This window comes from Zeus faber (assembly GCF_960531495.2).
Source record: "Zeus faber genome assembly, chromosome: 11".
Taxonomy (NCBI): domain Eukaryota; kingdom Metazoa; phylum Chordata; class Actinopteri; order Zeiformes; family Zeidae; genus Zeus; species Zeus faber.
This window is the reverse complement of record NC_137205.1, coordinates 27,780,252-27,792,751: the sequence shown is the minus strand read 5'-3', so window position 1 is coordinate 27,792,751 and position 12,500 is coordinate 27,780,252. Positions and strand designations below refer to the sequence as shown.

The 12,500-nt window shown below is 50.1% G+C and overlaps 2 protein-coding genes across 2 annotated transcripts in view; one reads left to right on the top strand and one right to left on the bottom strand.

The window, feature by feature from the left end:
- Nucleotides 1-6,350, top strand: part of nfe2l1a (nfe2 like bZIP transcription factor 1a) — a gene marked incomplete at its 5' end in the record, with an annotated part of 10,186 nt that extends 3,836 nt beyond the window's left edge. The window contains 5 exons of the mRNA XM_080010104.1: nucleotides 2,720-2,788; nucleotides 3,258-3,413; nucleotides 3,668-3,884; nucleotides 4,024-4,740; nucleotides 5,039-6,350. Coding sequence (XP_079866230.1) covers nucleotides 2,720-2,788; nucleotides 3,258-3,413; nucleotides 3,668-3,884; nucleotides 4,024-4,740; nucleotides 5,039-6,069 — 2,190 coding nt within the window. The 3' untranslated portion in view covers nucleotides 6,070-6,350. The remainder of the gene's footprint in view (nucleotides 1-2,719; nucleotides 2,789-3,257; nucleotides 3,414-3,667; nucleotides 3,885-4,023; nucleotides 4,741-5,038) is intronic.
- Nucleotides 6,351-11,474: 5,124 nt separating this feature from the next.
- cbx1a (chromobox homolog 1a (HP1 beta homolog Drosophila)) overlaps nucleotides 11,475-12,500 on the bottom strand; it is a gene marked incomplete at its 3' end in the record, with an annotated part of 8,658 nt that continues 7,632 nt past the window's right edge. The window contains exons 4-6 of the mRNA XM_080010184.1: nucleotides 12,415-12,500; nucleotides 12,111-12,205; nucleotides 11,475-11,625 (exon numbers count right to left, since the gene is read on the bottom strand). Coding sequence (XP_079866310.1) covers nucleotides 11,475-11,625; nucleotides 12,111-12,205; nucleotides 12,415-12,500 — 332 coding nt within the window. The remainder of the gene's footprint in view (nucleotides 11,626-12,110; nucleotides 12,206-12,414) is intronic.

Genomic DNA, 12,500 nt, shown 5'->3' with positions numbered 1-12,500 from the left:
ACAGTAATACACACAATCCTTCTAGTTGTTGCTGAGCATCCATCCATCTTTTCTACACAACTCCCTTAGCGAGGGCGATAGAAGTCGTTACCGATGGATGGCGGAGCACTGCGGTGGACGGCACGTGGACAGTGGATCATACGATGACATTTCTATTCTTTGAAGGAGGGAGAAGAAAAAAAAAAAAAAGCCTCGTTGGGGTACGGAGAACCTTTTTAATTTTTTTTTTTTTTTTTAACTTCACGCGAGCCGACCCCGCAGCCTTATCCGTCCTCGGCTCCGGCAGAATCACAGCCATAGGCGGCAGGGCGTGACCCCCCCGAGCCGCGACGAGGCACGGCGGGGCATACATGTCTGGGGGGGGGGGTCGCCGGGTTTGACTCTGGGCCTCCAGCCGGGCCGGGGGGAGGGGGGGGGTTAAGTTATTCTTAGCGGCTCTTTCTGTCTCTGGGGCAGTTAACATATACTGTGTGTATTTATAGAGTGTCAGTATAGGCTGCAACACAACAGGCTGGCGTCTGGCAGGCATGACGCGAGTCTGTCTGGGCCACAAGCTCCGCGAGGAAAAGGTTCGTTTGCTGGCGTCTCCTTGGGAAAAAAAAAACGAAAAAACCCGAACAGAGAAGCTTTTCTGCTGAGGGACCTATAAGTCTGATCTTTGGCGATGCCGTACGCATCGCGAACCAGGCAAACCCACCGTTCTCCACGGAAGGGGGCGAGGAAGGGCCCCGGGGGGTGTTACCAGAGCGTCGGCGTCCGACAGGCCAGGGCGCTATCGACGCCGCGATGGCAGCGGCCAAAAAGTTACGAAAGGATGGTTGACGTTTGCCATCGTAAACGTCCATTCCTATTAACTGGTTGGACTTTATCTGCTTGAGCGCAGAAAAAAGTTCCCTGTGATGGAAACCCGGGAGTGCGTCGGCCGCCGCCGCCGCCGTCGTTATTGCTCGAGCCGTGTGGACTGCTGCGCGAGCGAGTCGACTGGGTGTCAGAGGGAACGTTATGAAGGCGCGGCGTCGTGCGCCAAAGGCCCTCGGCTCAGATCGACCGCAAAGCGAAAAAATTTAACACTTTTAATTTGCGAGGCTGGGCGGAGGGCCGGCCGGGAGCTCCGAGCGCCGTCTTTCCAGCGGCTCCCCGAGTGAGCCGGAGGAGGAGGAGGGAGACGGGGAACTTGCCCCCATCTCCTGGAACGATGGGGGGCGGAGGAGTAAGAGAGGAGGTTTCCATGGCAACGTCAACGACAGAGTGGAGGACCGGGTAATTCTCCAGTACGAAAGAGGTGGAAGACGATTCACGAGGTCGCAGTTTGGGAATTTTTTCCCGACGAAGGCCATGCCCAAATTTTTTATTATTATTATTATTTTTTTAACATTTGGTCGATTTGTTTCTGCCCGATGTTTTTGTGTTGGTACAGAATGTGTCACGCAGACGAACAAAAGGCAAAAGTGAAATAGAAAACTAACATACTTACTCAGGGGCCAAGCAGACGCACACCTGCACAACACCAAAAGAAGTGTGTTTCCCATTCCAGTGAGAGCGCTTTTTCCGCATCAAAGCCGTGATACAGCTCTTATTTACCAAGTTATTTTCGTTATTTAACCTCATGTTTCAAATTGCTGCTGGTCCCGAACTCATGCAAGCACATGCACGACCACGTCAAAACGTAGGAAACCGTCGCGGCGGTGCATTCAGTGCTTTCGCTTCCATGAATGGTTCGCTCACGGGGGAAAGGCGACACGGCGTGGGGGGGGCGCGGCGTCCGCGGCGCCATGCGTCGGGTTACGCTTGGAATCGGAGCCCGGGGCTTTAAACGCCGGCCCGCCACCGCCAGGGCAGGACTGGGACCCGGGGGAAAGGCGGCATTCGGCAGCTGCGGCCGCCCCGCAACGGAATCGGTGACGCTCGACGTGGATAGCAGGTTCGAGTATCGGAACAGTTTACACATCTGGTTCACAGCTGTTCAACTGTGAAACGCAGAGATAACTGGAAAATGAAGCAATGACTTGTAATCGCTTCGTTTGATCACTTTGCCGTAAAGATGCATTTTTGAGCATTTCAAGGTCTTGTGTGTGTGTGTGTGTGTGTGTGTGTGTGTGTGTGTATTACTTGTATTTTGGTGGAATAGGGCCGTCTGACATACTGTAGAGCTATACTGTACATTGTGATTCAGAACTGTGTAAAGCAGAGACACACACACACACACACACACACACACAGGTGAGTTGAAAAATACTGATCAAGTCTTTAAAAGGTTAGTCATCCTCACTGATGTTTCTGACAATGAAACACGATGCAAGTGACCGCCACCGCTCCACCCTGGACGTGAGGGAGAGGGAGAAAGTGTGTGTGTGTGTGTGTGTGTGTGTGTGTGTGTGTGTGTGTGTGTGTGAGTGTGAGAGAGAGAGAGAGAGAGAGAGAGAGAGAGAGAGAGAGAGAGAGAGGGAGAGGGAGAGGGAGAGAGAGAAAGAGAGACCAGTATCACGCGCACATAAACGCAGACACATTTATAAAAGCATAAACCAAGACTGTAGCCGGAGTTTCTGAGACGCCAGCACAAAAGGGGTTTTCAGAAAATGTACCAAAAATAAAAATGAATAAATAAAACCTGTTTCTCTGCACATTTCTCGGCTTGTCGAGATGCATACGTCTGGGCTCCCCGTGCGCAGTGACACATTCTCTCCTGTATTCCTCTTTTCCATGCTCTCTCTCTCTCCAGACCTCTGTCCCCCTTCAGGAGTGTCTGCGCCTGTTGGACGACACGTTTCCCTTCGCTCAGGACCTGCAGGTACGGACGTAGCGTCCTCCGCGTTGCTCTGGTGTATTGGTGTTGTTGTGGTGACCATTCGCTTCTTAAGCCGCGCACAGGAAAACAAAACAGCCAAAGACAACGCTTTTTTTGTTCTCTTAAAGAGCAACGCCATAGGAAGAATAATTCGGGCCGGCGTTCTGTAGAACACAATAACTTCTCTGGCCACCGTGTTGTTGTGTTATTGTTCTTGTAAATTAATTTGATGTCATGCCTGCCCCCCCCCCCCCGCCCATCATCATTCAAAAACCCAAATTAAAAGCGTTCAAACCCTTTGACCACCCACAAAGCCATAATGAGAAGCAGGAAGAACCTTCCCCCGACAGTTCTTTGTGGAATCACACAACCTCATAAAGGACCGCCTCAACTTGTCCCATGAAGCCTTGCTGAGCTCTCTTCTCCGGGCTGGTGGGTTGGCGTTGACGCCGTCGGTCTCCCTCTCTCGCAGTGGTGTGATGAGCTGTTCGGCGGGATCGTCGGGGACGCAGGCGAGCTGGAGTCAGGACGAGACCCCCTCCCGGCGCCCCTGATACCCAGCGGCCGCCCTTCTTCCCCGGACCTGGAGACCCAGTGGCGAGACGTGTTGGACATCATGGAGCCTCAGGTAGGTGCAAACGCCCCCGTGCCTCCGGACGCCATGCAAGAAATGTGAATGTACTTTCTGAACCCGGAATTACCAACCTCTACTGGAAAGTACAGGTATGGCTAGAATGTCTCGCCCCATTGTATCGATACCAGGCCCTGGTCGTTGAACTACACAGAATCTAAAAACGCTAACCCTGTGAGTGTCAGTACCAGGCCGCACTTCATCACACTGCACCAGATAAAATTAAGCAATCCGTTGTTCCCCTCCGTCAGGACATGGATGTCAGCATGTCGACAAGGGCCCCGTTCCCGAGCAGCCCAGACGCCGACGACGACGGGCTGGATTTGAGTCCAGCCGCCATCCCTCAGAATCCCTTCCCTTTGCACGCTGGATGTTTTTACCCCGACCGGAGCGGTCCAAGCAGCTGCCGCGACGGCCACGCGGTTCAGGGTCCGGACGCCAGTCTCACGGAGGCGCCAGCGCCACAAGGTAATTCTAATCAGCTCTGTGAATCACACCGCATTGAGGGCTGCTTCATGTCACTCGGGGTGCGATGTCTCGTCCGTGCGGGGTCTCAACAGAAAAAAAAAAGCCACCTGTTGTCAGGTGTTTCTTTCTCTGCCTCCAGGCCTGCAGGGCTTCCTACACCAACCAGTGATGACGGGGCCATTGCTGCTGTCTCTGACCCCCAGCGCGGAGTTGGACGACCACAACATGAGCTTATACACGGGGGGTACTTTGGAGGACGTTGACCTGAATCCCTCCGCCAGAAGTTCCTACCACATGAACCTGGTTGCTGAAGGTCCTTTAGATAACTTAAGCACGGAAATTGCCGCAGAAAACAACACTTCTATCTTCATCACAAACCTTCTGGCCCATGATCCTTCGGATAGCACCAAGACCAGCCCACATTCACACTGCGCTCCATCGCCACGAACCCACTCCAGCTTTGACATGAACTTCCATTTTAATGGTTTTAACTCCCTCAGCTCAACCCCTCCGTACGAACGGAATGGTACGGCCCCTGACCTCCCCTTGAGCCCTTCCAGCCTGTTTCTGGTCGATGATTCAGAGGAAGAGGAAGATGATGAAGACACGATTCCCAGCCCACTGGTCGACCTTTTGGAGGACGCCGCCATTTTGGATGAAATCAGCCTGTTGGATTTGGCTGTGGATGAAGGCTTTAGTCCCGAGATGGCTGCCAGGCTGGAGGAGGAGGGCTACCTTGAGTCAAAAACAAAATGGGAAAGGAGGGAAACTGGTCCCATAAATTTCAACATGGTGGATGTGAAGGAGAGAGGCACTGCCAAGAATAAGCAGGGCTACCACGGGAAGCATCTACAAGGTAATTTTAAAAAAAGAAGGCATTATGTTCTGGCTTTTTTTCTCAAAATTATGTTGGCTCTTGAACCCCTCACTTGATGTTAACGGTAGTGGTGTCCAACACGTGGCTCACAAACTACTGGTAGCTCACGGAAGGCCAATCACTGGCTTAAAATTGATGTAGAGGTGACATCTTACAATGCATATGATAGGATACTGCTGTACAGAATTGCAGAAGGGTTGGAGACCGCTGGTTTAAAGTATAAGTTATCCATATTTTGGCAGGTTGTCCATGTTAATCTCCTGTCCTTTGCACCCAGGCAGTGAGAAGGAGGCCGACTCAGACTCCGGACTCTCTCTGGACTTCAGCTTCAGTCCCTCTTCTCCCTGCACCTCCGAGGCCTCCTCCTCCTCCTATTCCTCCTCCTCCTCATCCTCCTCCTCCTCCTCATCCTCCTCATCCACGTCTTCCTCCTCCTCTGCCACCGCTGTGGGGGGCAAACTCCCCAGGGACGACGAAGAGGGGGAAAGGGAAAGGGCTCCTGTCTTAGACATGGAGCTGGAGGTGACAATAAAGCAGGAGGAGCTGGAGTTGGAGGGGGCAGTAGGGGGACGCTTCTACTCAAACCTCAACAAAATCAGCCCCGCCCGCCACCAGGAGCCGAAGCCGTTCAACCCCCTGCCTCGGCTGGAGCGCGTAACCCACGACCACACGTACAACCAGCCCTGGTGTTCCGCCACCTCCCCGGCTCCCGGAAAGACCCCCAGCGCGCCCCCTAAATCACCCCAGCGCCACAGCAGCGCCAAGCCCTCCCCGCGCCGCCCGGACACCAAGCTGCGGAGCCGCGACGAGCGCCGGGCGCACTCCATGAAGATCCCCTTCTCCAACCAGCTGATCGTCAACCTGCCGGTGGAGGCGTTCAACGAGCTCCTGGACGACCGCCGCCTCAACGAGGAGCAGGTCGTCCTGATGCGGGACATTCGTCGCCGGGGCAAGAACAAGATGGCTGCCCAGAACTGCCGCAGGAGGAAGCAGGACGTCCTGGTGTGCCTGGGCAAGGATGTGTCCGGGCTGCGGCGGCGTCGCGCGTGGCTCCTCCGCCAGAAACAGGAAGCTCTGAGGTCCCTGCAGGAGATGGAGCGGCGGCTGGGCGGGCTGTACCAGGAGGTGTTCTCCAGCCTCAGGGACGAGCAGGGACGGCCCCTGGACGCCGCAGAGCACGCCCTCCAGTACGGGCCGAACGGGAGCGTGGTGGTGACGTCGCGTCGACCGAGGGGAACGTTACCAAGAGCCGGCGGCAAAAGCAGCAGGAAACGGAGGGACAAAAAGAGGCAAAATGAGAGTCAATAACCTCGAATGTGAGAGAACGACAGGAAGCGGTGGGATTGGTTCCGGTGAAGGTTTCCCGCTGACCTTCAGGAACCACCTTGACACCAGTGGATCCTGGGGCATGACTACGCCATCGTCCTTGTTTTGCCATCTTTTTCTCTGATCCGACATAGAGACCGTGACTTAAGTTTGTCAACAGACGGCCACTGCCAGGATCCTGGCTCACAGCTTTCCAGCCAAATATGGCGGACTAACGCCACCTCCATGGTCCTGCGGCAGGAGAGAAGCTTTTCCTGACGCTGCTGACGCTGCCGCAAAGGACGGCTGCGTCTTCTGGACTTCCTGCGGCGAGGTGAAAGCTCACGTTCAACAAACAAGGAAACACTTGAGAGGTATACTACTACAGTGCGTTGTTTACAATTCATTGGTGCATCTAAGGACAAATATGAACGGCGACGCCTATGATAGATCTTCAGATACAGAAGATTCTCCGCTCGAAGGACGCCATGAAACATTGTCTTTCTTCTTTTTTTGATTTTATTTTTTATTTTTTTACATTACCAGAGCAGCTGTGTGTGGAGCAAATTCAAAGGGAGAAGCATTTCAACTTTTTATTCTCCGGATAATCAGTTTATTTTGTGGCCCTATATGGACGAGTTAGAAAAGTATGAAATGTCTGCCATTCATCCATCCATCCATCCATCCATCCATCTTCACCCGGTCATTCACCCTGGCCAGGATCAGGGGGAGTTGAAATGTCTCCAGGCTTATTATCACAGGGCTTAGACTAATATGTGATGAAAGGCAGCTGGGAAGGGGGGTGTTTATGACATTAATGTATATTTCTGTTTGAGGGAATATTTTATGTTCTTGAAGCCAAAAAGATGAGGCTGGTGTTTTAACACGTTTTAAATCACAGACAGCAAAGAAACGCAGATTGACTGTAATGTCTGTCTGTGGCAGCAGGTGGCGATGCTTTTAATTCGCGGATATTCTGGAATTAAATATATTCATTTTGGGGAATGACAGTGGTATGGCACCTATAAAATGACGCACCTGCCTTGTTCAAGGAAACTTCAGCAGCAGCGTAAGACGCCAAGAGTCGAACCCAGAACGTTCTCATTGACCATACATTCAGCTCAAGCTCATTACAGTAGAATAAGCTTTGGTTTCTGAGATGGTTCTCAAATGGAACATGACTGTAACAGTACAGAAATACAAACCCAGCGCCGCAATCGGGTACACTATTGGTCTAGATTTTTGAAGAATTAAGACGTATAAATGGACCCGCGACCCCCAGTTGAGAACCTTGGTCTTCGATCCCTCATCTGAAAAAGAAAACATCCTCATGCAGCTAGAACAGAAATTTAACAAAAATCAACTCTACTTGTCGTGCTATTCAAAAAAGTAATCTATAATGTGAGGATATTTAATTGACATGAACAAAAAAGTGTCAAGTGTATTTATTCTGATTTTCTTGAGGTAAACAGAAAAGCAGTACTGTCCATTTTTATTTGGTTATTTACATTTCACATAACAAAATGCTTGAAAAATCAAGCATATTTTGACTGTCCTGTGCCATTTGGAGGACACCTACTGGAGTTCCAAATTATTATGCAAATTATATTTTTCTCTGATTTTCCTAAATAGTCGATGCAAATGACAGCCAGTATCATTTTCCAGTCATCAACCATTAGGGTAACAGTAACAGGGATAACAGTATTTTTCTCAAAAATTAAAAAAAAACCTCAAAATGCACTGTTCGAAATTATTATGCACAAGAGTTTGAAAACATTTTATAGGTTGTGAAGAACTGAAAATGGTCATTTGTTTAATTTGCAGAATAAGGAGGTCAGATTCACTGAAATCAAAAGCTATTTCAATCAAAAACATCTTAACAGGCCAAGTTACATGTGAACATAGGAGCCTTCTTTGATATCACCTTCACAATTCTTGCATCCATTGATTTTGTGAGTTTTTGACAGTTTCTGCTTGAATTTCTTTGCGGGATGTCAGAACAGCCTCCCAGAGCTGCTGTTTTGATGCAAACTGCATCTTACCCTCATAGATATTTTGCTTGAAGATGCTCCAAAGGTTCTCAATAGGGTTGAGGTCAGGGGAGGATGGGGGCCACACCATGAGGTGCTCTCCTTTTACGCCCATAGCAGCCAATGACAGAGGTATTCTTTACAGCATGAGATGGTGCGTTGTCATGCATGAACATGATTTTGCTACAGAAGGCACGGTTCTTCTTTTTGTGCCATGGAAGAAAGTGGTCAGTCAGAAACTCTATATACTTTGCCGAGGTCATTTTCACACCTTCAAGCACCCTAAAGGGGCCTACCAGCTCTCTCCCCATGACTCCGCCACCTCCTTGCTGATGTCACAGCCCAGCTTCAAATACCTGTTTGCTGCTTTGTAACGGCATTTTAGCAGCTGCTCTCTTCATCCCATTAATTCGTCTGGCAGAAACCTTCCTCATTCTGCCTTTATCTGCACCAACCCGTCTGTGCTCTGAATCAGCCACAAATCTCTTCACAGTACAATGATCACGCTTAAGTTTTCGTGAAATATCTAATGCTTTCATACCTTGTCCAAGGCATTGCACTATTTGAGGCTTTTTGGCAGCAGAGACCCTTTTTCTTTCCCATATTGCTTGAAACCTTTGGCTGCTTAATAATGTGGAACGTCCTTCTTAGGTAGTTTTCCTTTAATTGGGCTCACCTGGCAAACTAATTATCACAGGTGCCTGAGGTTGATTTCAGTGATCTAAAGAGCCCTGAGACACAATACCATCCATAAGTTTAATTGAAAAACAAAAAATGTAATGTTTAGGACACTTAAATCCAATTTGCATAATTATTCAGACATGGTGTAGTTGGAACACACCATTGAGTGCACTGACATTGTAGTTAAAAGTCCAAGTGAAATTACAAAAGCATTTTCATTTCAAATAAATCTGCTCTGTATATGGTCATACAGTATACTGGCGATTTCTTGAAGCTTCGGATAATTTACAATTCATATTACACCTGAATAACACCCCCGGTTCAATTAGCTGATAAACCACAGCGTGTATCTAGTTATAAAACACTGACGGTCATGTAATGAAAGCATTCAAATACTGTCAAGCCAAACACCCATAACATCTTGTCCTGCCAAATCAAATATGTAAATGAATCAAGGCATGAAATGTTCATTTCCAAGGTGCATGCCATTAGTCACGAGTGTCTAAAAAAAATTTTTGTGTGTGGATTTCTCAGAATCCTTGCTGGTCTACAAGGGCTTTGTACATTGGATTGTTGGATTAATTAAAAATAAATGTAAAAAAAAAACAACTGCCGATCCATGTGTTTCCACCTTTTCAAGAATCATTCCCTCTCGCCGCCGAAGAACCACAGAGGACGACGCTTTACCAAAACAAAATCTTTATTCTCCAAAACACGTACGATAAAAATTAGGCAAGTCACGATGATTTAACACAGGAAAGCAAACATGCAACAGTAAAACACAAGCAACTCGTCTAAATACAGAGCTAAAGAGAGTTAACGACAAAAGACCACGAACCGGCTGGCAGACCGAGGGACAGAAAGGCCAAGTACCTTCTGTTCCAACACAGCGAGTCAAATCAGAATACCAGAATGGGTTGATAACACAGTGTATGTAAAGAAATTAGTACATTTTTTAAAAATGACTTCAGTGTTTTAGTTTTCCAACCAAAAATCGTCCCGAAACCGCACCACGCTCATGCAAAACGACCAACAACTCAGCTCCCCCGCGGCACGCCGAACTCTGAAGGCAACAGAAGGTATTTCACCTTTAAATTCCCCGGCAGAGGAAGCCTGCTAACCTAGTACACATTAAAAAAAATTATTTATATTATATATATATATATATATATATATATATATATATATATATATATATATATATATATATATATATTCAGACCAGGACCACGCTCGAAACACCCGACCGTTCGGAAACCGTTTGGAACCCCGCGGGGCACAAACAGCATCTCTCAGAGGCAGCCCAAACAGAAAAAGAGCCAGTAAACCCAGACATTCAATCCCACTCTTCAACATTCAGACCTCAGCTGCTCCGCGGGGGGGGGGCCCTCACAAAACGCCGGCACGGAAACCACGGCCAACCGCCGGGGACGCTCGGAGGGGTGCAACAAAGAAAAGGCAACCGACACAAACCCCGTCGACGCGACACGCCTTCAAAACGGCTTGAAATGTTTTTTTGGGGGCGTCTTGACGCCATCGTGAAACGCACACGGTCTGGGAACGGCGGGCGGGATGGCGCTAGCGGGGGCGATCGACTCCGTTTGAGGAAGGAAGGAGAAAAAAAAAGGGAAGCGAAAGACGCTTTTACTTTTTAATATGAGCTGCTGTCCGTGTCGTACGGCCTCAAGTCAGTCAAAATGTTTCTCGGCCGTAGAGCTGACTCCATCCCAAGCCCCGCCCCCTCGAGCCACAACAAAAACAATAACACTTTACCGTAAGAGTCTGTACGGCGGCGTTTTGGTTCAACTTCACTTCAGAGGTTCATCTCTCTCATGTCTTTTCAGTCTAAAAAGGTGCTCTCCTGGTTAAAATGGTAAAACAAACAGACAAACAAAAAACAACAGCATCGATGCCGGGTCGGTGGAGGTGAGAATGTTGCCCGGTCACGCGGCGCCAACGCTGCGGGAGCAGGACCCGGGGGGGCAGCCCCAAAAACCCGGTTTTTCCCCCCCGACCCCCGGATCTTCACGTCGACACGTCATTCACAGCGGTTCAACAGGACGATGTTGCCGAACTCCTTTTACGGGAAAAAATGGCGACTTCAGAACGAATGACCACCGCGGCGGAGAAATAACCACCAGCGAAACACTAACAGAGCAGTCATTTGGGCAGACGGGAACTAAAACAAGTTTGTGAATCGTATTATTTTAAAATAAATCTGGTTGGCGGGTTACGCGGAAAACGGGTCGCGTTTAAAAGCGTAACCTTAAAATCCCCAATGACGGCGGGGGCGGGGGCATTGAATCCAGGGCGGCCGTCCTACTTCACCGAGGTCTGGCAGTGTCCATGTAAAAAATATAAAAGTATAATGTTGCAAAGTGTTCAATGACATCCACCCGGACAAAGCGGCATCATAACAGACTGCGAGAGCCGCGCCTCCGAACGCCCCGAGACCCAACCTTCAACTCGCTCCGTGAACAGAACAGAGTTGAAGACGTTTCAGAGGAACATGACTTTGAATGTGACCCCCCCCGCAACCGGTCAACCAGATGTCTCGGGTAAAACTTGGGCACGTGACAACTTCCTGTCCCCGGCGGCCATCTTGCTCAAACCCCGCGTCGTGATCACTGGTGATTATTTCCCTTTACGTTTCACGCTCTCTCCCCCTCCCTCCCCCCCACCCCCAGCTCTCCCCCTCTAGTCCTTCTTCTCTTCCTCTTTCTTCTCCTCTTCCTCAGCGGGGTACGAGTGCCAGGTGAGGCGCTCCTCGTAGAAGGAGATCACCACCTGCGGACACTTGACGTTGGCCTCCTTGGCGGGGACGAGGTCGGCCTCGTCCGAGTTCTTCCTGCTCGGTGGGGGGGGGGGGGGGAGAAGAGGAGGAAAAGCAGGAAGACAGATGAGGGGAAGGTAAGTCTCCGACCACACCGGCGTGAAATTCCTTTGTGTGTTTGCAAGCAGGTCGCACCACGGAAGCCGGCCGACGTACCGAGCGCCGCAGTTGCAAAGTGAATGAACAGAATTTTGCGCAAACTCAACTTTCATTTGGTAAGATTCTCAAATTGTGTTTCATGTGTAAAAAGAAAAAAAAACACGCCTTCCCATCAGCAGGGTTCGTTAGTACCTCACAGGATATTTGCACGTTGGTTTTCAGATTTTGGGGGGAAAATTACAAAAATGTGCTCTCGGTCCCGCTGACGACCAACCTCACTTATTTCCGCCAAAGCGGCTTCGCTCGGCGGCGTTCACACTGTTGAAGCAGGGCGGCCCCCGCCTCAGCAAATCAAGCGGCCCTGGCGATAAACAGGTATCTTTGCGCCGCAGGACACCCACCACTTCATGAGGAACATCAGTTCTCCGCTGGAGTCGGTCGCTCCGATGATCCTCTCGGGCTGCAGACCCCGACCGAAGCCCCTCGCCTTCTCGCTCTGCAACGTCACAAATGTCGAGTCACAACACAAGCAGCCGTAGACGACGCCCACGAATAAAACCGGACAGACGCTTGCGTGGGAAAACGGGGACCCCCCCCCCCCCTCGGTTCAAACGTGCGACCACCTGGACGACTTCTGAGGGCTGATATTTGTGGGGGGCAGATGAAGACATTTTAGGGAGGGTGGCGTGCTCTGCCGCTCCTCACCTCCTCTTTCCTCCTCTTGTTCCCCTTCTCCTCCGACTCGCCCGAGCTCTCGCTGGTGGCTTTCCTCTTGCCCTCCTTCTTCTTCT